Consider the following 25020-nt stretch of genomic DNA (forward strand, 5'->3'; position numbering starts at 1 on the left):
TATACTTGCCCTTGGTCTCCCATGGAGATGACTTAGGTAGAAAAATACTAAGTCACAGGTAATTGACTCATGTTCAGGGGACTTAGACAAAGGCATGGGGTCCAAGAGAGAAAATGAGATGTGTTTCAGGGTCAGCTCTGCAGCATTTCCACACTGCCATCTGTTCTTCCTTCATAACTGGGTGTGGAGAGGGGCGGGGTTTGCTTTTACAACTCAGCCTTGTAGCAGAATGAGAGGAATTTTCCAGAGGTTCCTCTTGATGGCTGTTGGCATAATCAGAGCTTTGCCCTCTGGGAGCCATTAGACTGCGACTCTTGAAGCCTAGATGATTGTTTCGGTAGGTCAGATTGTGGGATCTGTTGTTTATGTTGGCATGCACAGTCATGTGGGGTTTTGAACCATAAATACCATTTTTATTTCCTTTGTACTAGCTCAAAACTCTGTGTTCTGAGCAATGGGGCTAACGTTAAGGAAAATGTGCTATTCTCCCCTTCCCCTACCAGCTCCATCATGCACACACACCCCCAGATGGTTGCCTGGCATCGGATACTATTCTGAATGCCAGAGTCTGGGGTCATCTTCTAGGAATAACACATTGCATTAGAATTTTTTGGAATCTACATACCCACTATGAACATGAATTGAAACTTCCTCTGCCCTAACTCCTGAATCTCTCCTGGGCTAGTTCTCTTTCTGTTTTCAGGTAACGAGGTTTAGAGTGTGAAAGCTTGCTGTGGATTTGGGGACATCTGAGCCCACAGTAACATCCCTGTGTTACAGTTTCACTTGCTCATTTGTGAATTGCACACCAATTTTATAATACTCAGTAAACACATTTGTCCTAGTAAGCAGGTGGTGTAAACTAAAGGGGTAAATCTGGGCTGATACACATTCCTGTAAGACAGACAGTTTGCTGGACTGTGATGGGTCAGTTTCTTCTCCATTCCCTGTAGCTGTCAGAGGTTATCTTTTAGAGCCTTCTTTCCTTAGAGCCATGGTTTCTTTAACCTACAGGTTGGAAGACTTGCTTCGGAATTAAGAATCATCCCTGTGGTTGGGGCGCCTGGGTGGCTCAGTCAGTTGAGTGTCTGCCTTCGGCTCAGGTCATGATCCCGGGGTCCTGGGCCCCGAGTTCCACCAGCTCCCTGCTCAGTGGGGACCCTGCTTCTCCCTCTGCCCCTCCCCCCTGCTCATGCGCACATGCTCTCTCTTAAATAAATGGATAAAATCTTTAACAAAAAAAAATCATCACTGTGGCAGATATGGTGGATTGGTCAACTCCTAATGTGCAGAGGTTGGAAAATGTGAAACTCTTATTTCCCAGACTCCCTTGAAGTTAGGGCTCCGATGTGATTGCAGTTCTGCTAATTAGATGTACTTCCTTGAGCCTTGGGTGGGGAGCCAAGTCCTGTGTGGAAGGAGGCAGGGAAATGGGTATCTGGGTTGTGTGGCTCTGGAGCTGCCCAGCTGCAGCAAGGGCTTCCCAGTTCAGCAGATGGCTTCCTGAGCCAGCAGCCCCCTTGGTGGCCCAGTTCTGTGACCTGACATTGCCAGGGTCAGTGCCTTCAGCTCGTCAACCCTCCCTCCATTTAATGACTTGTAATAAATCCCTCTTTGTAAACCTGGTATAATCCCATCGCTGCAAAGCTGAGTTGTATTACCTTGTTCATTTCTTGGCTGAGACAAAATAAAATGGCTGGAACTGTACCTTTGACCTTGATTTTATTACAGATTTCTTTTTCCCAAAGCTAGTTTTGGACTACCCTGTCCCCTTTTGCATGCTTTTCCTTGTGAGGATGGACGACCTCATACTGAGCCTTTCCCCAGAATTATGTCGATGTGTCCAATCATAAGAACAAATGTTTCCATCTTCACTGACCTATTTAATTGGAACAATTTCATGTGCCAATTCATACATCATCTCTCCATAAGAACAGGGTATAGCATACATAGCACATAATGCGCATATGCTGAAGCTTGCAACAGGCACAGACCGGGCTGGGAGAAACATCTTGCTGTTTTTTAAGGCATTAGTACTGGCACTTCATTTTCAACAGAAAAGGACTACTCCATTCTGTAAGTTGTGCTAGCCTATTTCCTGCCATCTCAATCCATTCATGACATCTCGTGACAACTCAACATATGTTAGTGTGTTGTTGTTACTGAAGCATCACACCAGACTCTGTTTTTTGATCAGTTGCCTTATGGACTTATTTTTACCTGAGAATTTGCCGAAACTTTGCAATGAAAATTGGACTCTGACATCTCAGGCATTCAAAGTGCTTGTTGGAAAGGCCCTGACTTAACTAGACGAGACAGTGCTCAGTAATGGTAAAATTAGGATATGTTCTAGCACTGCCTTCTCTTAATCCTTGGAGTTTTGGTCCTTCAGCTAGACACAGCTCCAAGGGCGGATCAATCAGGGAAGTCAGACTCCAAGCCTGAAAGGAGAGCGCTTTCCCGTTTTGCCCACTCTGTGGTGCGCCGGCTGCCCAAGGGCATGCAGGCTCTTCGGGAATGAAGCAGGGAAGAAGCATTTCTGAAGAAGGAACAAACATTCCACCTCAAGTGAGGAACTAAAAAAGGAATTTGTTTATTGAGGGTAAGAGGGTACAAGCAATATAAAAATCAAAAGCTTATCTGACTTTCTCTGCTTCTCAAATGGGGGTTGGATTTTATTTGTACATTTTCTGAGGGTCCCGATCTGCTCATGGAATCGTTTATACAGGGTGAAGCTGTGGGACAGATTCCTAAAGAGACCCTTCGGGAGAACTCTCATTGGGCGGGCGGGAGTGTTGCTCATGTTGCCTACTTCTTTCCCTTCTGCTTCATGTGTATTACGAAATAGTCATTGCATGCGATGGTGAGCCCAGCAATTAGCGAGAAGAAGCTCTGGAAGCCCACTTTGCCGTCTCGGCACTGGTCCAGGTCCTTCATTATTTTGTCCACAGCCAGAGGGTCTTTTTGATTCTAAAAAAAAGAACAAAGGCAAGAAATATCGGTCAGTGGTTACTGTGACAAGCTTCTCTGATTTGCCCTGTTGACAACCATTAATATAATCTTCCAATTATCTGAACTCTTGTTGTAAGTTGTAAGTGATCTTTGGAGGTCACCTAAATGTATTTTTCTGCCTTGAGGGAGCATTTCAGTAAATTCATATTAATAACCTAGGAAAGAGGTTTCCGTGGTATCCTTTCATATAACTATAGGGATCTTAGGAACTGCCTATTTCAAGGAAGAGGAGGATTCATGTCAGAGAAGCTAGACCAGGCCTCCTAATTCTCAGTCCACCGCATTTGCCACTGTGAACCTGGCATGACCTCTGACCTGTTCTGCTTCTAGTTCAGCCATTTCTACAATTTTCGAAATCACAGGATTCTGCCTAAGAACCCCCCTAAGCTCCCCATTTTTTTTTTTTTTTTTTGCAGTGTCAGCCTACATTCTCTTAACAAGTGCTTGTTTCTGATAACGTGGTCAAATCCTTGAAAAGGGAAACTCTGTAAGAAAAGATGGCGTAAGATAATTTAGGGAGTAAGTTTCAGATCACTCCTGTTCCTAGTGAGGATGGTTATAAGTGGGAAGCGTGGCTGCTCCTACAGGGGCCAGACCATCAACCAGGGAGGGAGATGTGGCCCTCTGGAGGTGTTAAGGTGTTCAGGGAAAGTCTCTATACTTCTACTGGTTGTGTACACGAGTGAGGGAACTCACGCTCAGCGTCTCGGGCTGGATGTTTCCACCCTGCACCCAGAGACCCCCTAGGCTAAAGCAGCAGCATTTCCCACTTGAGGAATGAAAACTCCGTCCTAAGCCATCAACTGCGACTCACTCTGTGGGGCTGCGTCCACTTAAGGTGGGTTTCAGTTAATTCTGGCTTCACCCCTGGCTTCCTGGCTGTGGTCAGAAGGAGTGCAATTTGGATGACACAAGGGTCAACTTTAGAAACAATGCTCTGTCAGAGCAGCAGGTGTGGGTGTGCCTGGAATTAGGACCCATGCCTGGAGTAAATGACACCACCATGTTCGGTCCTCCGTACTCCGTACACCCTTTATGTTTCTCATGCTGCAACGCCTCAGGGGGAAAGGGTCTGGGTCTCACATGATGTTCATCCTCGCTTTGCATTTTATGCAGGGTTTAGTACGCGGAGAATGCCTTTGTGTGATGGGCAGGCTTATAATGAACCCGCATTTTATGCTTGCCTGGAAGGATCGCAGAGAGCGGAAGTGTGGAGGTAATCGTGTCCAGCCCTCTCATTTACAGGGGCAGGAACCGAGACCCAGAAACCAAAGCCACCTGCCCAGTGTTAGGACAAAGCCAGATCTTCTAACTCCTGGTCTGGGGCTGTTATCAGAGGATGTACAAAAGCAGAACAACAGCGTATTCTGCCCCCTTCTGGGCTAGCATTGTGTTAAGTGCAGCTGTGAGACGGCAGCTGGGCTACTGGTCTCTGTTTACTTAACTGGTGGTGATGACATGGAAATCAGAGTGTACTGTAAAACCCCGTCTTTACGGAATCAGGAGGCAGGGGCTTGACGAATGTGCTAACCACCAGGCAGATGACAAGACATAGGACCCAGCCCTTTACCACCATCTCCCTTCACCTGTTAGAGGCTAATGCAGTTTTCTCCCGCACTCACAGTAACGATCCTCTTCCTTCCTTCCTTTCCTTTTTTTTTAGATTTTATTTATTTATTTGACAGAGAGAGAGCACAAGCAGGCAGAGCTGCAGGCAGAGACAGAGGGAGAAGCAGGCTTCTCACTGAGCAAGAGCCTGATGTGGGGCTCGATTCCAGGACCCCCGGATCATAACCTGAGCCGCAGACAGCCACTTAACTGACTGAGCCACCCAGGCGCCCCAGTAACAATCCTTTCAAATGACCACAGTAATGGCAGGGAGAGAGGGGCTTGCATTTCACGCCAGAATTTTGTCAAGCAACATTTCCCCTTCGGTTAAATACCACAACCATGTCTTGAGGGCCTACCATGTAAAAGGACAACTGTGCCTTGTGGCCTAATGTCTTGAGTGAGGTGTCTGAGCTGATGGCAGAGTCCTCTCCTAGTCCTGATGGGCCCCTCAGTCTGTGGGACTCAAGCTGTGTTCCTGTGTTCTCATAGCATTTTCCGTGCGGAAAGCAGTGATTTCTGGAGTCACGCTTGGCTCTCATTCAGCAGATGCTCGACACCATTTCTTTATAGATTAGAGCAGGACACATATTTTTAAAAAGGCTTTATCTGAAGCAACTTAGGAAGAGATGCAAACTGCTCGGAGTGGATGTGACCAGAATGTGGCATCTCCAGTGCCAGGTTTAGGACCTGAGGTTGCCACTTTCTGGTTGATGACTCTCCAGTGAGAGGCCTTTTTTCTCCATCTCTGTCTCAATGGCCATCTTGTGGTTATATGTGTGCAGCCTTGTTTCACCTCCAAATCGTAAGCTCCTTGAGGGCAGGGACTGTGTCTTCTCTACGTTCTGCTTCCCCTCCTATATCTCACAAACAGTAGGCACTCAATAATGTTTAATAAACAAAGGAACAAAGACACCTTTCTGCTGGTGGCCTCCGCAGGGAAGGGATGAAAAGGGGAAGGAAAAGCCACCAGGGCTAGAAACACTGGGGTTCGTGTCTGGTTCTTTCTGGGCCGTTCAGTACTTACTTCCAAAAATCCAGGGAACTCCTTTTCCATGAGTACTCTCAGGTCCTCCTTTGTTAAGTAGCCTTTATCCCCAGCAAACTTGTGAAACGTGAACATCATGGTTTCCATGGCATGTTCCATTTGAGACGGCATTTTGGTGAGGTCTGTTGAAACCTTTTAAAAGATGTAAAGAAAGAGTTTACCTGAACTTTTAAGCCACACATATTGCCAGTCTTCTGCGGGTAACTGGAAGGAAAGTCATTAGGTCATCCATGTGACCCTTTCCGGCTCTAACGTTCAATGAATCTAAGGCCCAGTTCATCCCAGGTGTTGGGCCTCCTGCTGATGGAAATGGGCACCTCAGGTACTGATGCTCTGAATGACGAATTTGTCTAATTGTCCACTAATTCTGCATAAATCACCTAATGAGCAATAAAAACTCTAATCATTTGGAAAAGCAAGGTCAGTGTCCCTCTTTTTAACTGACAAAGCACCTACTGAAGGAGCAGAGGTTTCATCTTTTCTCTTGGCACTGGTACATGGGACTCTTAGATACGTCTGAATACCAACAACCCACACAGTCAAGCCTGGTTAATACTGAAAACTTCAACCCTCCAAGCTTAACTAGGAAACCTGATTCAGTGTAAGTTTTTTAGAAATCTGCTAACAGGGCCCCTAGGTGGCACAGTTGGCTGAGTGTCCGACTACTGGTTTTGGCTCAGGTTGTGATCTCAGGGTCGTGAGATCCAGCCCTGCTCAGTGCAGAGTCTTCTTTTTATTTTATTTCTTTTTAAAGATTTTATTTATTTATTTGAGAGAGAGAGAGAGCACAAGCTGCAGGGAGCAGCAGAGGGAGAGGGAGAAGCAGGCTTCCCGCTGAGCAGCAAGCCCGATGTGGGATCATGACCCTGGGATCATGACCTGAGCCAAAGGCAGACACTTAACTGACTGAGCCACCCAGGCACCCCAGCTGGTATCTTCTTAGCATTCTCTCTCCCTCTCCCCCTGCAAGGCGCCTGCCCCCACCCCCGCTGCCATGCATGTGCTCTCTCTCTCTTTAAAAAAAAAAAAAAGAAAAGAAAAATAGAAATCTGCTTACAAGTGAATTTTCTCTGCTGGGTGTGTATTCTCTACTAAAGGTCTGAACTTGTTACTGCTTGCAATACAGACATTTGCATCTCTGGTAGTAAAGTGCAGTTTCTCAAAGCTACCCAAAGCTCATTATCTAGTTTCTTGAAAAGGAACAAGTAACAGTATATCCCTAACTCCTTTGGGGACCTAGTTTTTGGCAGGAAGCACAGAAGAGCCACTCTGAGTCTGGGGCACAGTGGGAGAGCAAGAACTTTCCATCAGAAAGTGTTTAAAAGGAGGGAAAGGAAACATGTCAGATCATTATATTCAGGTATAATGATCTGGGGGCATATGCCGCATCAAGACCCAGTGCCTGGTATTTAATAGGAGCTCAGTGGATTCTGGCTTAATTGGAAGGAATGCTTTGGCCAGAACAGAGTAGTTTTGGCTGACATCACTTAAGATCACACTAGTGGATAGAAAACAGGTGAGCTTGAATGGAGACTGTAGTATACCACTCCAAAAACAAACAACAACAAAAAACCAAAAAAGCTCCAAAAGGGGAGCCTGGGTGGCTCAGTCAGTTAAGCGGCTGCCTTCTGCTCAGGTCATGATCCCAGGGTCCTGGGATGGAGCCCCGAATAGGGCTCCCTACTTAGTGGGGGGTCTGCTTCTCCCTCTCCCTCTGCTGCTCCCTCTGCTTGCGCTCTCTCTCATTCTATCAAATAAATAAAATCTTAAAAAAAAAATAAGCCCCCCAAAACCCCACGTCACAGAAACAGGTTTTGAGCACAGGTTGACCAAGAGGCTGGCACCTTCCCTGGCTGAAGAGTGCCCAAAGAAACCAGAAACATGATTTCGGTCTGGTTCCTGCTGCCGACGGATCTGTGTTCACAGATTTCTAAATATCTTTTACGGAGGAGAAGGTGGAGTTAGTTGGTGACCATGGGGATTGAGCAATTACACTTACGAATTGTAAATTCTACCCCCTAATCCCCAGAAAAGTGCAGGAACCAGCATGCCAAAGAATGTGCTACTCTAGAGAATGTTACAGGCCGGACTCTGGTATGATTCATCTGAAAGGCAGTTCTCTTGGAGAGATCAGCAAATTAATGCTTCAAGGTCCACTGTGAGATGAATTCCAGGGGAGCCACACCCTTTTCCCTCCCTTCCTACACAGCCCCTGTGGTTGTCGATGGCAACCCATGGCGCTTAGATGGAGTTGCCCTTGCCTGGATTGTTCTGGAAGTCCAGCAATTCAAGAGAACTGAGCCGAATGAGTCACCTACGGGAGAAAGATGTGGGATCCCACCCCAGTTCTGAAATAACTCAGGAAAAGAGTGACCAGAAGTATGAAAAAACCTATGTCTAAGCTCTGAGTGGTAGGGTACTTCACACCGATTCTCAAAGATGCCAAAATTGGTACTGGCTGCCGGACACCCAGGTCACCTTCTGCACAGAGCAGAGCAGAGGGAAAGTGCACTGCAAAGCCAGAGAACTAGAAAGGGGACACAGCACGGTAAGGACCCCTATAATGGGAGAACAGGCTAATTTAGGAACTTCTAAGAGATACAAGTTGTAAGCAGGAGATCTTGGCCACCCTTGAATATGTTCTTCAAGAGAGTAAGGCCAGTCTAACCCACATTCGCTCAGGTCTCGGGGTAACTCCAGTCCTACCCCTCCTTGTCCACATTCATTACGAAGTATTCCTCTCTGAAGCCACATGCCTGCCCCACTGGGTCCCCCATCTCCCCCTCACCGTTTTATTTAAGAAATGGGCCGTAAGTACAGTAGCCAACTGACTCCCTATTTGTCAGGTAGACCTTTTGAAATAAGAATGCAGAACAGTGGGCACCTGGGTGGCTCAGTCGTTAGGTGTCTGCCTTCAGCTCAGGTCATGATCCCGGGGTCCTGGGATCGAGCCCCACATCGGGCTCCCTGCTCAGCGGGAAGCCTGCTTCTCCCTCTCCCACTCCCCCTGCTTGTGTTCCCCCCCGCCCCGCCCCGTCAAATAAATAAATAAAATCTTAAAAAAAAAAAAAAAAAGAATGCAGAACAGTGACTAGCCAGGAGTTCTTAGAGAGGAATGGCTTTGAAAACCAGAGGAGATGCCCACAGTCTCATCAGGAACCAGTGCCCAGAGAGCACTGAGCATGGCTATGAGCAAATTATTCTGTTTGGAAGGAGGAGCCAGTGCACTGGTTTTAAAGTAAGATGAAGGAAAAGGGGGAAAAGTTGTGATTAAAACTGTTCTCTTAGCTAGTGGATGAGTCACGGAGCTCGTTCCCCAAGTGCAGCTCTTTGCCCCCGAGCCAGCGGCCCTCCCCTCTTGGGTGGGGCAGGCTGCAGGGCTGACTGTTGGTAGTTAGAGTAGCAAGTTCAGGGACCTGAATCTGGCGCTTCCATCCCTCCAATCCTGCGACACGCTCTGCTCCATTTTTGCTGGGGTGCCTTGGGCCTGGGGCTGAGAGGTGGCAGCATCCTCTCTGTACCCAGGACAACCCAGTCCTGCACCTGAAACACTCCATCCATTTACTCTTTCAGCTGTCTGTCTCTCTCTCAGATTTAAGATCCTCTAGGTTAAAAACTGTGAATTATTCTGTTCTATCTATGAACCACACGATAAGCATTTGCTAAATGAGTGAATGAATAAATCAGACAAGCCCCTTGGCAGGACCTGAAGTGCAGGTGTGACCACCCAGGTCTGGACTGAAAACCTTGTAGTTCAGACCTCAGCAGAAGGATGTGAAGCTGGAAGAGCTGGGGAAGGGGCCCACAGGGGCTGCCTGTAAATGGAACAGTAGGGTACAGAGGAAAGCACATTCCATGAGTGCAGGAAAAAAACGCGTCCTGCTAAACAGGTCTGGCTGGACCCTGAACATGACTTCTCTTTCTCTTCTCACTCCTGCTGTTTTCTTGTGTTTTGGTTCTCACTGTGAGCTCCACAGGCTGTTAACTACCTCATGGTTCTTTCATTTTTTTATTGAGTCATTTTATTCCGATGTCTGTGTATCCTCCCTACCTGCTTGCCTGGGTAAGAGGTCTTTAAGATGGAGGCTCAGAACTCTGTAGTCTTTCTCCGTGTAGCTTTCTCTACAGAAAAGAATTTTGGACTCCACAAATTTAGTCACAGTGGTGGGAATTAAGTTTTCCATTTCTGGTCCTCCTACCCTGAGCACCTGCTGTGCCCATCCCTGATGTGAGGCTGGTACGCATGCTCGCACACACTCTTTCTCTCTCTCCATGGTGCTTGCTTTTGGGGAGTTCACCAGCTAATGGCATACTGTTTAAAAATATATCCTGAATTTTAGCTAATTGTGTTTCTGATTCTTTCCCCACTAGATTGTGGGTTCCTTGAGCACCCTGCCCTCCCACAGCCTGCTCAATGAAGTGGTGAGAATGAAAGTGACAATAATGTACATTTTGATTCTCCTGGGAGTAGCAGGGAGCAGGAGGCCTCCTTAGAAAAGTGTCTGCTCTTGAGCAGTCCCAGATGTTTGCTCTGGACCCATGCCCAGATTCAGACCGTAATTTCAAAAAGGACACTTTTAAAGAGCAAGAGGTCTGATTTACTTTGCTCTTCTGTGTCTTGTCTATACCCTAGTTTTCTTATGGCCCACCCAGAAAATAATTGGCAGGGGGACAGTCAAAACATCTGTTATTTAAAAATGCGTTTGAGGTTTCCTTCCTTTTGCTTTGGAGATTTTGAAAAGAAAAAAGCAAAAACCTTTTTTTTTTTTTTTTAATTGAACCCAGAAGGTATTTTTGAATTTGATCCCTAAAGAGAATTCAGAAAAAAATGAGTTGAGGCAATGGATCTGGATCCAGGCTGTCTCTCCCACCTCTCCCCGAACATAAAACTTGCTCACCAAGGGCGCCTGGGTGGCTCAGTTGGTTAAGCAACTGCCTTCGGCTCAGGTCATGATCCCAGAGTCCTGGGATCGAGTCCCACATCAGGCTCCCCGCTCAGCGGGGAGCCCGCTTCTCCCTCTGACCCTCTCCCCTCTCATGCTGTTTCTCTGTCTCTCTCTCTTTCTCTCAAATAAATAAATAAAATCTTTAAAAAAAACCAAAAAACAAAAAAAACTTGCTCACCAAAAAAGTGGGCAGCAAAGAAAAAGCTCCAGATGCAATGCAATAGGAAGAAAGAACTCAGAAGCCTTCTCTACCCCAAGGAAGCACATCCACGTTTCCCTGAAGAGTTGTCAGACATCAGCCGGAACTGGCAAACAGTGGCCATTGTGACAACTGCTAGTAAATCCATCGGTGGGTTGGGTGGTAGTTACTTAGTGAAGGGGTAGGAAGTGCTGAAGATTGTCAAAAATATAAAATTTTTTTTTTGCTTTTGATGTGAGATTTCTAAATTGTTGAGTCTCCAGGAAAATGAAAAGCTTAAGAAAGATGCTAAAACTTCATTCCAGCTTTCCCAGCACTCAGAGTGCTAATTTATACATCATAACCCTGAAAAGATTCCATTGTTTCCCTCAACTTTGAAATACTGGGCTGTATCCAAGGGCATACCAAGTGGGTAGTACTCTAAAAAAGCCACATTTTTGGAACTCTCATTGGAAAGCAGGGAGGCACCCAGTCTCAGCCCCACCCAGCCCAAGGCCTGACTTCACTGGGGTGGCTGCTTGAGGGACTGGTCAAAGGCCAGACACGGGAGGAAAAGGGCCCATCTGACATTGTTTGCAAGAAAAGTCAGGGAAGAGCATCACCTAGAAATCAGTGTACTTTATGGCCAGTACACCCTCAAGAAGACTTGAAGAACTGAAATAAGAAACTTCAAATGGTGGGTCAAGGACAATGATGAAGAAAGTAGCTTCTGGCTGTCAGGGAAAGCATATATGCCATCGAGGAGAGACAATTAAATAGAAACAGGATAGGAATCTGTGAGGGCCAGGCTGATGAAGAAATATCACATGAGTTATATGAACTCATTTCTGCCCCAGCCTCTGGTATTATCCTTTGCAACTGGCTTGCATGCTGGAGGCAAAGATCACTGTCAGGGTGTTTCCATGAGCCTGGCCTCACCTGAAGCGCAGGATATAAAGATCCACTGCAGCAGTTTGGAAACTCAAGCTGCAGGGGTGTGGGGGTGGAAACCTGCAGCAACTGCTAAAAACATCAACCGGAAAAGCTACCTCACGCCTAAAGCTGTGGCAGCCTGCCAGCAGGCACACGGCTCAATCCCCCAACAGTGGTGCGTCTCACCATGGCCCTACCAATCCAGTTGCTGCCCTCACCCGCAGTTCAGTCAAGAAACCTCTCCTTCAGATGGCTGGCCAGTCCCGGTGACTCACTTCCTCTTGGAAAATGCCCTCTGAGATGGCACAGTTCCCCTTCTCCTTCAGGGAGTGTTCTGTCGGAACCATCTGCAGAGAGTATCTGGAACCATTGGGGCCACACCCACATGGTCTCACAGCTGAGTCACGGGCCTGCACTAGAATCCGGGAGCCCTTTGTGCTGGCCGGACCCTGCACGATGCTCCCAGCTCCCCTTGGGAGGGAAGGGGGGGTGGGCTTGATGTATCTCAGGGTCTGGCCTAGGGCTCTGCTCTGCCTATCTTGTAGCTGCTCGGCTTTAATCGGCTTTCCTCACCAGCCCCACGCACCCAACTTGGCGGAGTCAATTAGCCGGAGTCCAGCTGGACAGTAAGCAGTGTCCAGGCTTCGAGAAAGCCGCATTCCTTTGGCTAAGCTCAAGTTGTGACCCGGTACCAACGGCAAGTCTATCTCTGTCTCATTGCACCGGGCCAGGTTAATCTGGGTTGGGAGGTCTTTCGTCAAGGCTGCTCTTCCCCTCTTTATAGTTCCACTTGTTTAATGAAGATCGCAAGAAGGGAATCCTTTCGGGAGGGAAATCCCGTCCTATATTCCCCTCTCCGCCACCGCGGGCTAGCCAAGCTTTATAAAGAAAACAAACACACCTACACACAAACAACAGGAAGCCCAACCTGAAGCATCTGGGCGAGGGACTGAGCAGTGCCCTTGAGGAAGGGAGTCCGCCAGCTCCAACCCTTCCAGCTCGGGCCCTCCAGCTCACAGCCGGAGCCCACAGAGAAACAGGCCAGCCAGGAAGGGGCGAGAAGCGGGGCTTCGGATAACTCGGGGGACTAGTGGAAAAGTAGGAAAAGTGGGAGTAAGGAGAAACGGAAAGGGAGGAGAGAGCAGAGGCTCCGGGGCGCCGACACCGCGGTCCTGGAATAAAGGACGAGCGCCCCTCCTCCAGTCCGCGAGGATCAAGGGCAGGGGCGCTGCCCGCCTCGCCCGGGTGTGGCCCAGGGCGCTGAGAAGTGGACACCCAGCAGCCCCCGGCGCCCGGAACAACCGCGCGAAGCCCGGGCAGCCGATGGGGGGCTTCCCCGGGCGCCGGGTCGGGGCTGGGGAGCGGCCGGGGAGCGGCGGGCGGAACTCACCTTGACCTGAGGCGCAGCAGGGACGATTGGCTGGCTGGGACGCACGGCCAGTGAGCGGAGCGCAGAGGGCTGGGAGCCTTAGTACGGGGCGAGGGTGGGGGAGTGGGGGGGGAGGGGGAGGCAGGAGGAGCCTGGGCCAGTGTCCGGGCCGCGCTCACCCCACCCCTTCCCCCGCCCTCCTCTTCCTGTCCCCCCCCACGCCCCGCGCAGGCACACACCCTCCCGGCGGTGCCGCAGCGCGCGGACCTCCACCCGCTCTTACCTCGCCCGAGAGCATTCTTGTGAACATCATTTCCTACTCGAGAGCTCTCGGATATTTCAGGACATCCCCACCCTGGGCCGTGCCCTTCCTCTCGGGTTTGGTTTAGAGAGTGAGCGCGCGAGGAAATCAAAGAATCCAGCGGTTCTGCCGGTGGGGCGCGCTGGCCCAGAACCAGATGTAGGCGGCTCTTCGGTAACCTACGGGGCTAGGACTAGACGGTACCGCAGGGAGGGAGGGCACGTGGAATCCTAACGACCGCCAAGGTGTATTCTCAGATTAGGCGCAGGACGTGAGTCCGGAGGGTCTTCGTGGCCTGTGCCCATCCGCCTAGGTCTAGGGGAGAAGCCCTGCCTGTGCTTGCCCCGCGGGGGGTGGGGGGGGATGAAGGGTGCTGTTGGCTAGTCGGCTCCCACATGAACCCTTTGTTGAACAAGGGATTGACCCCTCAGTGTGTATGGCTCCACGTGGTGGACAGTGCAGCTTCAGTTGTGGTTGACCACAGTCAAGACCAAAGTTCCTAAGCCTCCTTTTTCCTGTAATTGGCCTGTTTGGTTCTCGAAGCCCTGTAGGAGAAATTTCTGGAAGAAATTTAGAGAAAACCTAAGTGTTTCTAGTGGATGCACAGTGTTTCCCTCCTCCCCCCATTTATTTTAACTGCTGTTTAGGGTTAAATGCAAACTACTAGCAGCTGTTGGTGGAAAAGGGCCCAGTCCTAAGTCCTGGGTTTTCCTTTGTTCCCAGGGGAGGTCCTGGGAGGAGTGGAGTGAGTGATCCTAAAGGAATGAGCAGAGTCGGGGAATCCTCCAGGTGCTACCATGTAACTAATCTTGGCTCTTGCTAGGAAAACCCAATTTGGATTTCAATTCTCACTCACGCTGGGTTCCTGCAACCCTGGTGGTGACTGTTTAGGGGGGAGTTCTTAAAAATCTTGCCATATGCTTCCCAAGTTTTTCCCAGGCCCCAGGTTATAGTCAAGAGTGGAGAAAATCCTGGATCCCGTTAGTCCCAGGGAAGATGCAACTGGTTTTAGAATGAGAATACCTGAGTTTGTATACTCTTACTTACTTGATTTCCTCATTTGATCCACAAACCTTTACGAATGCTCAGTATATGTGGCAGGCCCTGGGCATTCAGTTTCTTCCCTCAAAGAGCTTCCAATCTAGTTGAAAGATAGATAAGCAAACAATTAAAATCCGGTGCCCCCAGTGAATGGTAGAGGACACTAGGGGATGCTTGGAGAATGTTGACTCCGAGTGGTCACAGAACAATTCCTGGAGGAGGCAACGTTTGGTCGACGTTTTAAAAGTAACAATGACACTTATTGTGACTTTTAAATCTGATTATAAAACAGGTTGTATTCTTATTATAGGTTTGGAAAATATACCAATGTATGGAAAAGAAAATACAATTATTTGTAAACCTATGAACCAAAGATAAACATTTCTGTGTTTTCTAGTCTTTTTATACATCTATTATATGTGTGTGTGTGTGTGTGTGTATGCACACATGCTTACACGCACGCACGTATTTGTAATTTGGGGATTTGGGGGGACAGAGGGGGATTTTAAAAAATTGAACCCAGAGGGCATTCTCAAATTTGGTCCCTAAAGCAAATTCAGAAAAAATGAGTTGAGGCAATGGATCTGGATCCAAGCTGTCTCTCCCACCTCTCCCCGAACATAAAACTTGCTCACCAAAAAGGTGGGCAGCAAAGAAAAAGCTCCAGATGCAATGCAATAGGAAGAAAGAACTCAGAAGCCTTCTCTACCCCAAGAGAGCACATCCACATTTCCCTGAAGAGTTGTCAGACATCAGCCGGAACTGGCAAACAGTAGCCATTGTGACAACTGCTAGTAAATCCATCGGTGGGTTGGGTGGTAGTTACTTAGTGAAGGGGTAGGAAGTGCTGAAGATTGTCAAAAATATAATTTTTTTTTTTTGCTTTTGATGTGAGATTTCCAAATTGTGATCACACTGATTATAGAATTATGTGTTCTATTTTTGTCCCATAATACTTTATGTTTTATCTTTTCTTTCTTTCTTTCATTCTTTTTCTCTCTTTTTTCTTTTTACTATTTTCTGTCATTAAATATTGTCAAGAACATGCTCATTCATTCACTCATTCTTTTTTTTTCCCTATTCAACTACACTGTAGCTTCTCTGCTCTCTTCTGGTTGCTGGTGCCAGACTCTGAGACCCCCCAGGTCCTAGTAGCTGTGGCTCCAAAGACAGAGGGAACTGGGTTTCTGAAACCCTGTTAAGTGCTGAGGACGCAGTGGTGAAAATGGTCAGTAGGATGGCTGCTATCTCTGCCTTTGTGCAGCTTTCTACAATTTCGTACTGGTAGGTCCATAAAGTCCCATTATCTACCATGCTTATTATAATCTCCTCTAGAAGAGGTTGTACCAGGCAGTTCGTTCTTTCTTTTTCTTTTTAAAGATTTTGTTTATTTATCGGACAGAGAGAGAGAGAGAGGACATAAGCAGGGGGAGTAGCAGGCAGAGGGAAAGGGAGAAGCAGGCTCCCGGCTGAGCAGGGAGCCCAATGCGGGGCTCGATCCCAGGACCTTGGAATCATGACCTGAGCTGAAGGCAGACGCTTAACGACTGAACCACCCAGGCCCCCCTAGGCCATTCTTTCTTGAGAAAGTAGTCATGCCTTGTAAACCACATGCATACAGTGGAGCCAACTCTGTTTACCTAGTGACAACCAATCAGATCAGGCAGCAGTGCCTGAGCCAGAGCTGCCCAGCAAGGATGGTAGAGTAGCAGGGGGAAGGGGAGCTGTGCAGAAAGAAACAGATGGCTCTGTGAAAAATCAATAAAAGAAAATCTTGTTTAAAGTGGAGTCAGGAAGCCAGCAGGGGGAGCTCTCATGCCCTAGCGCTCATCAATTGCAGACCCAAAAGGAAGAGAGGGACCTTGCAGGTGGATACTACTTTACTATCCAGGCGGGAGGGAGGAAGGCTTTCTAGCACAGTCCAGCCAATGAGAGACTGTCACAACTCAGCCAATGAAAAGCCACTACGCTTCACATTCCCAGTTTACTTGAATGGACTTGATGTTTATAATAGTGCCTGTGAACTTCCAATTTCCTCTATAAAAGAGCAGTCCTCCTTTGTTCTCCTGACTTGCCTACGTTTGCTTGTCCCAGTTTGTAATTCTCTGCTATTCCCAAATAAGCCCATATTTGCTGGTAAAATAACTGGTAGTTTTATTTTTTAGATTAACAGCCATCCAAGGAATGGGAACAGAGGCCTGACTCAGTGTGGTCCCTGGAGCGAAGAGAAGGCAATGTTGAAGCTCTCCACCAGGTCTATGGTATGTTCTAGTACACTAAATGCTAGGAGCAGGGGACATTGTTCCACTACTGAGGCAGCAGTGGGAGTTGTCCCTCTTCTCAGGGTAGACACAAAACCCATTACCCGGTGGTTCTTAACTTTTTGGGGTTTGTAGCTGCAGCCCAGAGGGCGGCCTGTTCACCAGAATTGTGTGCTCTTCCCGTCAGAGTGGACAGGAGTACTCGGCCGGGAATTAGGATCCCAGCACCTCTTGCATTTAGGTGGGACTCTGACCAGGCACCCGCTGAATGGAACTGGAAGATGTGTCACTTGCAGACCAAATTGGTTAAGAGGTGACTTTACCACATTTTTTCTTTCCCTCTGCTAGACGCTGAGGCTTTAGGGTTGGAAGAATCACAGCTGAAGGAGGCCGGGTTACTGAATCACTGAGTGGAGGAAAACCACCTGCTAACTAGGCACAGCTTCGCTGGAACAGTTATGTGGGTGAAAAAGAAAACTGTGGAATTTGGGGGTTTACTTGTTACAGCATAACCCTAACAGATAGAATGGCATTCTTTTGAGTGCTAGAAATTTTGGCAGCACACTCAGAAAGATTAAGTGGCGCACATAAGAGTTACAGCACTGTGGCATGTTCGAGTGAACCAGCTTCCGTCCCGAGACTCTGTTGGAGCCTCACGAGGCACAGTTCACCCAGGTCTGGTAGATACTACACCTTTTTGTCTCTTCGTGTGTATCAAGTTGTGCCTGTAGCACAGGGAAACTGCATGCAGCCTAGCTCCACATTCTGTTTGCCCAGAAACTGTTACTGGTGTGAATCATAGTTGTAGCAAAAGAACACTTCATCTGTCAGTGAAGGAGCCCTGAGGAGTCACCGCGGTCCTCCAAAACCACAGATGTATGGCTGCCTGGCCAAGACGAGTTGCTGGCAATCCAGAAAACAAAACAAAACAACAAACCCCCAAGTGTGGACACCCTCAACAGGGAAATGTAATTTATTAAACCTTTTCCGTAGTTTTTGAACATTTAGGTTGTTACCAGTTGTTTTTCTTTTTACTGCCATATATAATGATATACAATAGGACTACCTTTGAATAAACATCTTTGCCCACCTGTTTATTTTCTTGGGATAGACAAGTCGGGCTTCGATTGTGTGGGGGCAGACGGGGGAAAAGCACGTGCCAGAGCATGGAATTGTGGAGTAGTGCTTCTATCCCAGGAATTGCCCCAGTCCTGAGAGGAGGTGCCTTTCCTGGGGCACCTGAGATACTCTTCTAAGGAGCTTCGAGCTTGTTTTTGAAGGTAACAGGGAGTCACTGAAGAATGTTAAAGGAGTGTGAATGGCTACCCCCCTTACCAGCTGCCAGGCTCCGGGCCGGTCATCACACCACTGTGAACTTGAGTCTCCCTCTGGGTAAAATAGGGAGAGACACCGATCTTCTGGGGTGACAGAAAAAAATGAAGCAGTGAGTGACCATGAAGGCACCAGCTCTGCCCAGCAGGCAGCAGGTTCTGCACAGCAGCCAGCTTCTGTGTGGTCCCTCCCTCTGTGAAGCAGAAGCTCTAGGGAGGCCAAGCAGGGGTCAAGGTCTGTAGTGTGTGATTCGTGGGCAAACGCCTTTGAGCAGTCTTCCCTCCAGGGCACCGGAGGGTTCCATAGAGGCCATGTTTGCTGTGCTAACTTATCTCGTGGGGCAGCAAAAGCTGAAGGACTGTAGCTTGCCTATCTTCCTCCCTCCCTTCCTTCCTTTTAAACACAGAACTCTTAGTTGGGGGTTGGAAACTACCTGCTTCTTCTGTAGGTGAGCTGCAAATTCTAATGATTATAATCTATCAGATATTCACGGAGCGCCTTCTTCTTTTTTTTTAACTGAGCACCTTCCAATACCTGGTATGGTCTGGGTACTGTGGCTATGTCAATGACCAAGATAGACAAATTTCCAAGGCCTTACATTCTACTGGGAAAGACAAACAAAATGCAAGTAAAGGAGAAAGCTAAACTAATCTAAAAATTGTGGTAGGTTGTAACGAGGGCCATGATGGGAAATGCAAGAGTCCGAATGAGAGAAAAATTGAAGAGGACATGTTTTAGGTAAAAAGTCAGGGAAGAGGGATGCCTGGGTGGCTCAGTGGGTTAAGCGTTTGCCTTCAGCTCAGGTCATGATGCCAGGACCCTGGGATGGAGCCCCTCATCAGGCTCCCTGCTCGGTGGGGAGCCTGCTTCTCCCTCTGCCTGCCGCTCCCCCTGCTTGTGCTCTCTCTCTCTAACAAATAAATAAATAAATAAAATCTTGAAAAAAAAGTCATGGAAGAGTACACTGAAGACTTAGAGGAAGACGAGGAACCAGGGTTGCACACAGAGCAGGGGCTAGGAGGAAGCTTACCCTGTGGAGGGAAAAGCAAGTGCAGAGACTGGGAGGTGGGCAGGGAAAGTGAGCCTGCAGCATGGTGGGGAGCAGAGGGGAGGGTGACAGGACATGACGTAGAAGGCACAATTTGCTAGGTCTTAACATGGTGGTTAAGAGCACAGACTTGAGGTCAATCCTATTTTCTGTGCCTCTCATTAGCCACCTAAGCTTTCCAAATTTTAGTTTTCTCATTTGGAAAAGGGACTTGATCTTAGTACCTGCCTCACAGGGATGTTGCAAATATAAATGAGAAAATGCATATAAATGCTTAGCTGAGTGCCTGGCACATGGGAAGCGCCACACTCATGTTAATCATAATTATTACTAAACGGAGGATGGCTTGGAGCCGGACGGGCCTGTATGGAATCCTGGCTCTGCTGCAGGGTTGCTTTGTGCCGTGGGCAGGCATGTCTTTATGCCCTCTGTTCCTCGTCTATGAAATTCCTTAAATGCCTGTCCTAGGGAGTAATTATTATGGGAATTATATGAGGTGATTTATGTGCAGCCATCCTGATGGTAGGAACCAACCCCTCAAGGTCTTATAATTATTATTTTTTTAAAGATTTTATTTATTTGAGAGAGCGAGCAAGCACAGAGGGAGAGGGAGAAGGAGACTCCCTGTTGAGCAGAGAGCTGGACACGGGGCTCGATCCCAGGACCCTGAGATCATGACCTGAGCCGAAGGCAGATGCTTAATCCACTGAGCTACCCAGGTGCTCCAGGTCTTATAATTATTTAAAAATATTTTCCTGGAAGGGCACCTGGTGGCTCAGTCGTTAAGCGTCTGCCTTCGGCTCAGGTCATGATCCCGGGGTCCTGGGATCGAGCCCCGCATCGGGCTCCCTTCTCCACGGGAAGCCTGCTTCTCCCTCTCTCACTCCCCCTGCTTGTGTTCCCTCTCTCGCTGTGTCTGTCTCTGTCAAAAAGATAAATAAAATCTTAAAAAAATTTTTTTCCCCTGGATATTACAGCCTCTTAGTAAACACTCCGAAAGAGACAATCAAAACCTAAATGAAAATCTGTTATAAGTTTGTGAATCGGGCACCTGGGTGGCACAGTCGGTTAGGCATCTGAGTCTTGGTTTTGGCTCAGGTGATCTCAGGCTCATGATCGTGAGATCGTGAGATCGAGCCCCAAGTCAGGCTCTGGGCTCAGCGCAGAGTCTGCTTAAGATTCTCTCTCTCTCTCCTTCTGCCCCTCCCCCCTTTCTCTCTCTCTCTCTCAAATAAATAAAAAAAAATCTAAAAAAAAAAAAAAGCTTGTGAATCCACTTGTGTTATGGGTTGGGGTGGACGACAAAGAAAAATCTGGGAATTTTAGCTTTCCTTTTCCATTTTTCTCGTCACAAGAGACCCTGATTTACCTGGTCTCTTGCAAGGAGGAAGAAAAAAAGACCCTGAGTTAAGTAATAGAACACCAGCTTGTCTGAACCCCAAGAATGCTTGGTGCTGGATGCAAACTCTGCAGGGGGAGAGCTACTTCTCATGGGCTATAATTGGCCAGTCTCATATGCAGGCCTTTTTCCCTTATTAACACTTGAGAGCAAGTGGTGCTCCAGGCAGAAATTCTGGGCCTGTATGAAAAAAAGTTGTTTAGGCCACAGAGGCTGTGTGTTCATTGGTGATACTGGAATGTGGCTGGGGAGGGCTCAGACCTATGGGGCCCTGGTGAGTCAAACCCTTTGTGGAAAGCTGGCGGCTTTGGGGGCCCCTGGGTGGCACAGTCGTCTGAAAGTCCGGCTCTTGGTTTCGGCTGGCTTAGGTCGTGATCTCGGGGGTCGTGGTGATCTCGGGGGTCGTGGTGATCTCGGGGGTCGTGGTGATCTCGCGGTTGTGAGATAGAGTCCTGCCTCCGGCTCAGAGCTCAGCGAGGAATCTGCTAAAATTTCTCTCTCCCTCTTCCTGCCCCTCCCTGCGCGAGCGCACGCGCCCTCTCTCTCAAATAAATAAATAAATCTTAAAAAAAAGAAAAAGAAAAGCTGGATGCTTGGTCAGAACTGATGTCAGCGTCAGCCAGCAGCTAGCTCTGGGGTTTCCGGGGAAGCAAGGGGAAGCTGCAGTGGGACGCCCTCGGGGATTTGCGCGGGGAGAGGGTGTGTCCTTGCTTCCCAGCTAGTGCTGTGGGGCCCTCTGGTGGCTGCGGAGCGAGTAGCTCCGCTGTGGTGGGTGCTTCTTTCAGCGTGGCCCCAGTAGAATAAGGGGCAGGATTAAATAAATAATTTACCTAAGAGCATATTATGGCCCTGTCAGAACCCACACTAAGCCTAGTCTCGAAGCCTCACTCTTGCCACCACCCCTCTCTGCCTTTCTTTGGGTAGAGCAACAACGAGGACTGTAGCTGCTTCGGAATATAACCGGAATCTAGGCAGGAACAGGAGCAGCGTTCCTGAGTAGCTCTGATGGGAGGTCCTGTGTATGGCCAGTGTTGCACAAGTGTAGACCGTAACCCGGTAGGATTCAGAACAGTAGGCTCGCTATTGGCTAGGACCCTTAGGAATAACTTGTGGGAGACACAGGGTTTGAAGTGAGCCTTGAAGGTTGGGTGCTGTCCCCTCTGATGGGCATTGATGTGGCACGGGGAACACGTAGAGAGAGGAGGGCAGTCAGGGGGTAGGAGGAACAGAACTACAGAGGGGCAAACGTCAGGACACATTTGGGGAAACAGTAAGTGCAACTGGAAAAAGGCTTGGGTGGGGGGAAGGCCTAGCTTGAACTCCAGGCTAGAGATTTAAATTGCAGAACAATAAACCACAATAGCTGGAGTCGCCAACTGGGAACAGGGAGAGTGGGAGCCAGAAGATGATGGTGGGGATGATGCAGGCCTGAATTCGAATGGTGGTGGTGATAGTGGGCAGGAGGGTGCAGCCGGGCACCTGTATCACTGAGGTGCCTGCCACACACAGGGTGGAGACACTGGTTGGGGAAGGAAGGTGCTGAACAAGGTGCTGGTGGGATTCCAGGTGGAAATGACCTACTTTGTGATTAGTCTCAGATTGTTGGACCTACCCCTGGCATGGTGACTTGGGAGAGTGTGTAGACACTGGCTTTTCCAGTTGTCGCTGCACAGAGCCTGCTTCCTTGGACAGGGCCCCATGGCTTCCTGCACATGCTGGTAGTCAGGCTGAGGTCCTGGAAGTATGCCTGGTGCCTGCAGAGGTTTTCCTGGCCAGGCTCAGTTCAGTGATGAGAGCATCATACTGGCATTTGGAAAGCGGGACGTAGCTGCAGGGCTAGGTGCTTCAGGGAATGCAGGGATGAAGGCAGCAGTTCTGTGCTTGAGAGGAATTCATGCTGCAGCTGAGGAGACAGGCTGCGGGGGAAGACAGTGAAGGGGGATCAGAAGGTGGAAGTACCGGCTGATTGCAGAGCCAGGCACCCTCAAGGTTCTGGTCAGATGTCATCTCCAACATGACGCCTCCCTGAATCCCCCCAGACTGGGGCTGGGTGTTGGTCCTCGGGCCTCCCTTCGCACCTCCTGGCCCTTATCACAGGGTGTAGAAATTGCTTGTGCAGTTGCCTGTCTCCCTCAGAGCCTGTAGGTTCCTTGGGGACAGAGATTTGTCTTGGTGTACTGTGTCTTCTGAGCAGAATATGGGGGATGTTGGCGGGGAGGGTAAGTCACTGGTCAACACGGGCTGCTGAGGACAGTGGCCCTGGCTCGGAGCCGCTGGGACACCTGAGGATGGACTGCTGGGAGAGCCCCTACAGCCCAGCCCAGTGTGCCCAACTTCTCTTTGTGAAAGATCGGATTTACTATCTGTCACCTATTCTAGCAGATAAGGGTTAAAGCCCTTCATATTTTAAAACACATTCATGCTTCTCAGCTTACCTGTTCTTAAAAGTTAACGGTAGATGTGTCATCAAGGTCTGTTAATGACAGAAAAACTTCCGGTATGAGACAGCTGTCCGTCAACTTGACCCAACCCACGATAACATTGTTTTTTCCTTGTTAATATTTAATGGTAGCAGCTGTGGTGAAGTAGAAAGAGGATTAGAAAAATGAGGTTTGAATTCAGGTTTTCCCACTTATTAGCTTTGAGACCTAGGGCAAGTCTCTTCACCTCTCTGAAGCTGTTTATTTTCAAAATGAGGATAACAATAACCAATATTTGGGAAACTCATTACATTTTATAGATCATTTTGGTATATTCATTCAGAAAGTTATTGAGTGCCAACTTTATGCCTGACATTGTCTAAATGCTGTGGATCCAGAAATAAAGACATTGTCTCTCCCTTCAGGAATCCCAGTCTAGGGACAAAACAACACGTAAAGGTGAAAAGCATCATGGCTGAGGTGCCTTTGGTTGTTGCTGGAGTGCAGAGCAGAGAGCAGGGGGATATAGGAGAGGCTTCTTGCAGGGGGAGCCTCTTGAGGCTAATCTGAAGGATGAGTCTGAGCTCTCCAGGTTAGGAAGGTGGGGGAATGAGGGAGTAAGGCAGAGACATCTGGAGAAATAATAGATGATCTGGAAGGTTTGGTGGTTATACGTGGTATGTGTTTGGAGGCTACAGGAGATCAGGACATGGAATCCTTGAAGGGCCAGATCACAAAGAGTCTCCGGTGCTGAGGGAAAAAACTTGAACTTTATTTTGAATACTGTGAGGAATGTTGAAAGTTTAATACTTATGTGTGTCTTTCTGATGAAAAAAGTGATCTGTATCCATTGATAGAAAAATGGAAAACAGAGGGAGGAGTAGGAGACGTGGATTTTGTCTGGTCTCAGGAATTCAGCTGGATAGGGATCAGACCATTCTGAACACCTACAAACTCAACAGGAGATCGAAGAAAAGAATAGCAACAACTCTCTGAACAGAAAAGTGACCACTTTCTGGAAGGTAGGACGTGCAGAGAAGTGAATCGGAGGCGATATTCAGGAGGATAGACGGCGGGGGAGGGGGCCTCCGTCGGCCGCTTCTGGCAAGCGATAGAGCAGCGGAGCACAAAATCAGAACTTTTAGAAGCCTGCTCCGCTGAGGGACGTCGCTCAAGTGGCTAAGTGGGGGGTGGAACCCTCGTGGGACAGTGTGGTCTCAGGACCCTCGGGGTCACAGAAAGACCAGGGGTGCCTGAGTGTGGCAGAGCTCCCAGGTATCGGAGCAGGGAAGCCGGCTGCAGAGGTGGAGCAGAGGAGTGGGCTCTCAGCTAGGGGTTGTCATAAACCAGGATCCGGGGCACAGTCGGGCCACTGCTTCTCCCGCAGGGACCCAACAAGCAGCAGATCCGGGGAGATTCCCTTTCTTCCCCGGGGAGGAGCGGCGCAGGAGCGCACCGCAGGGATCTGCTGGGCTTGGAGACTCCACACGGGGTCGGGTGCCAGAGACAGAAACGCTCGGTCACAGGCCAGGTGAGCATGGAGTGCGGCCGGAGACAGGGGAGACGGGAGTGATTGACTGCTTTTCTCTGGGGGCTCACTGAGGAGCGGGGCCCCGAGGTCTCGGCTCCTCCGGGGCGGAGATTGGGAGGCCGCCATTTTCACTGTTGTCCTCCAAAGCTGTACGGAGAGCTTGGAACAAAAGCTCCCGAGAGCAAACCCTAGCAGATGACTTAGCCCGGAACGGCAAGGGTGGGGCAATCCCGCCTCCGGCAAAGACATTTTGGAACCATGGCAACAGGCCCCTCCCCCAGAAGATCAGCGAGAACAGCCAGCCAAGACCAAGTTTACCGATCAATGAGAACGGCAGAACTCCAGCGCTAGGGGAATACTGCACATAGAATTCATGGCTTTTTCCCCATGATTCTTTAGTCTTTCAAAGTTAATTTTTTTTAACTGTCTTTTTTTTTTTTGAATTTTTCTTTTTCCCATTTTCAACCAACATCTTGTCAATCCCTTTTTTAAAAAAACATTTTTATTTTTCATTTTTAGAGTCATTTTCTATCCCTTCATAGTAGTTATCCTTATTTTTGGCATATATATATATAAGTTGTTCTCTCTTTATT

At 48.5% G+C, this 25020-nt stretch overlaps 1 protein-coding gene and 2 long non-coding RNA genes across 6 annotated transcripts in view; 1 reads left to right on the forward strand and 2 right to left on the reverse strand.

Annotated features, from left to right (window-relative positions):
* LOC115944874 (uncharacterized) overlaps nucleotides 1–17786 on the forward strand; it is a 75664-nt gene extending 57878 nt beyond the window's left edge. For 2 of the 4 annotated variants that reach the window (XR_014144151.1, XR_004079376.2), the window contains 2 exons: nucleotides 16602–16697; nucleotides 17046–17786. This is a non-coding gene — a long non-coding RNA (uncharacterized LOC115944874). Of the gene's footprint in view, nucleotides 1–1014; nucleotides 12352–15532; nucleotides 15721–16601; nucleotides 16698–17045 lie in introns of all 4 variants that reach the window. The other 2 variants (XR_014144150.1, XR_014144152.1) reach the window with 2 other exon arrangements.
* On the reverse strand, nucleotides 2565–5782 carry S100A10 (S100 calcium binding protein A10). The gene is made up of 2 exons (XM_006728388.3): nucleotides 5648–5782; nucleotides 2565–2970 (listed from the first exon to the last, which is right to left on the reverse strand). Exons 1-2 carry the CDS (start codon nucleotides 5777–5779, stop codon nucleotides 2809–2811), a joined length of 294 nt encoding a protein of 97 aa, XP_006728451.1. The 5' UTR covers nucleotides 5780–5782; the 3' UTR covers nucleotides 2565–2808.
* An 84-nt stretch (nucleotides 17787–17870) lies between the features above and the next one.
* Nucleotides 17871–23046, reverse strand: LOC145720892 (uncharacterized). Its single transcript, XR_014144156.1, has 3 exons — nucleotides 22912–23046; nucleotides 22089–22392; nucleotides 17871–18115 (listed from the first exon to the last, which is right to left on the reverse strand). It is a non-coding gene; the product is annotated as an uncharacterized LOC145720892 (long non-coding RNA).
* Between the last annotated feature and the right edge of the window lie 1974 nt (nucleotides 23047–25020).

This window comes from Leptonychotes weddellii, chromosome 4, assembly GCF_054177405.1.
Source record: "Leptonychotes weddellii isolate Sample4059 chromosome 4, ASM5417740v2, whole genome shotgun sequence".
In the NCBI taxonomy this organism is placed as follows: domain Eukaryota; kingdom Metazoa; phylum Chordata; class Mammalia; order Carnivora; family Phocidae; genus Leptonychotes; species Leptonychotes weddellii.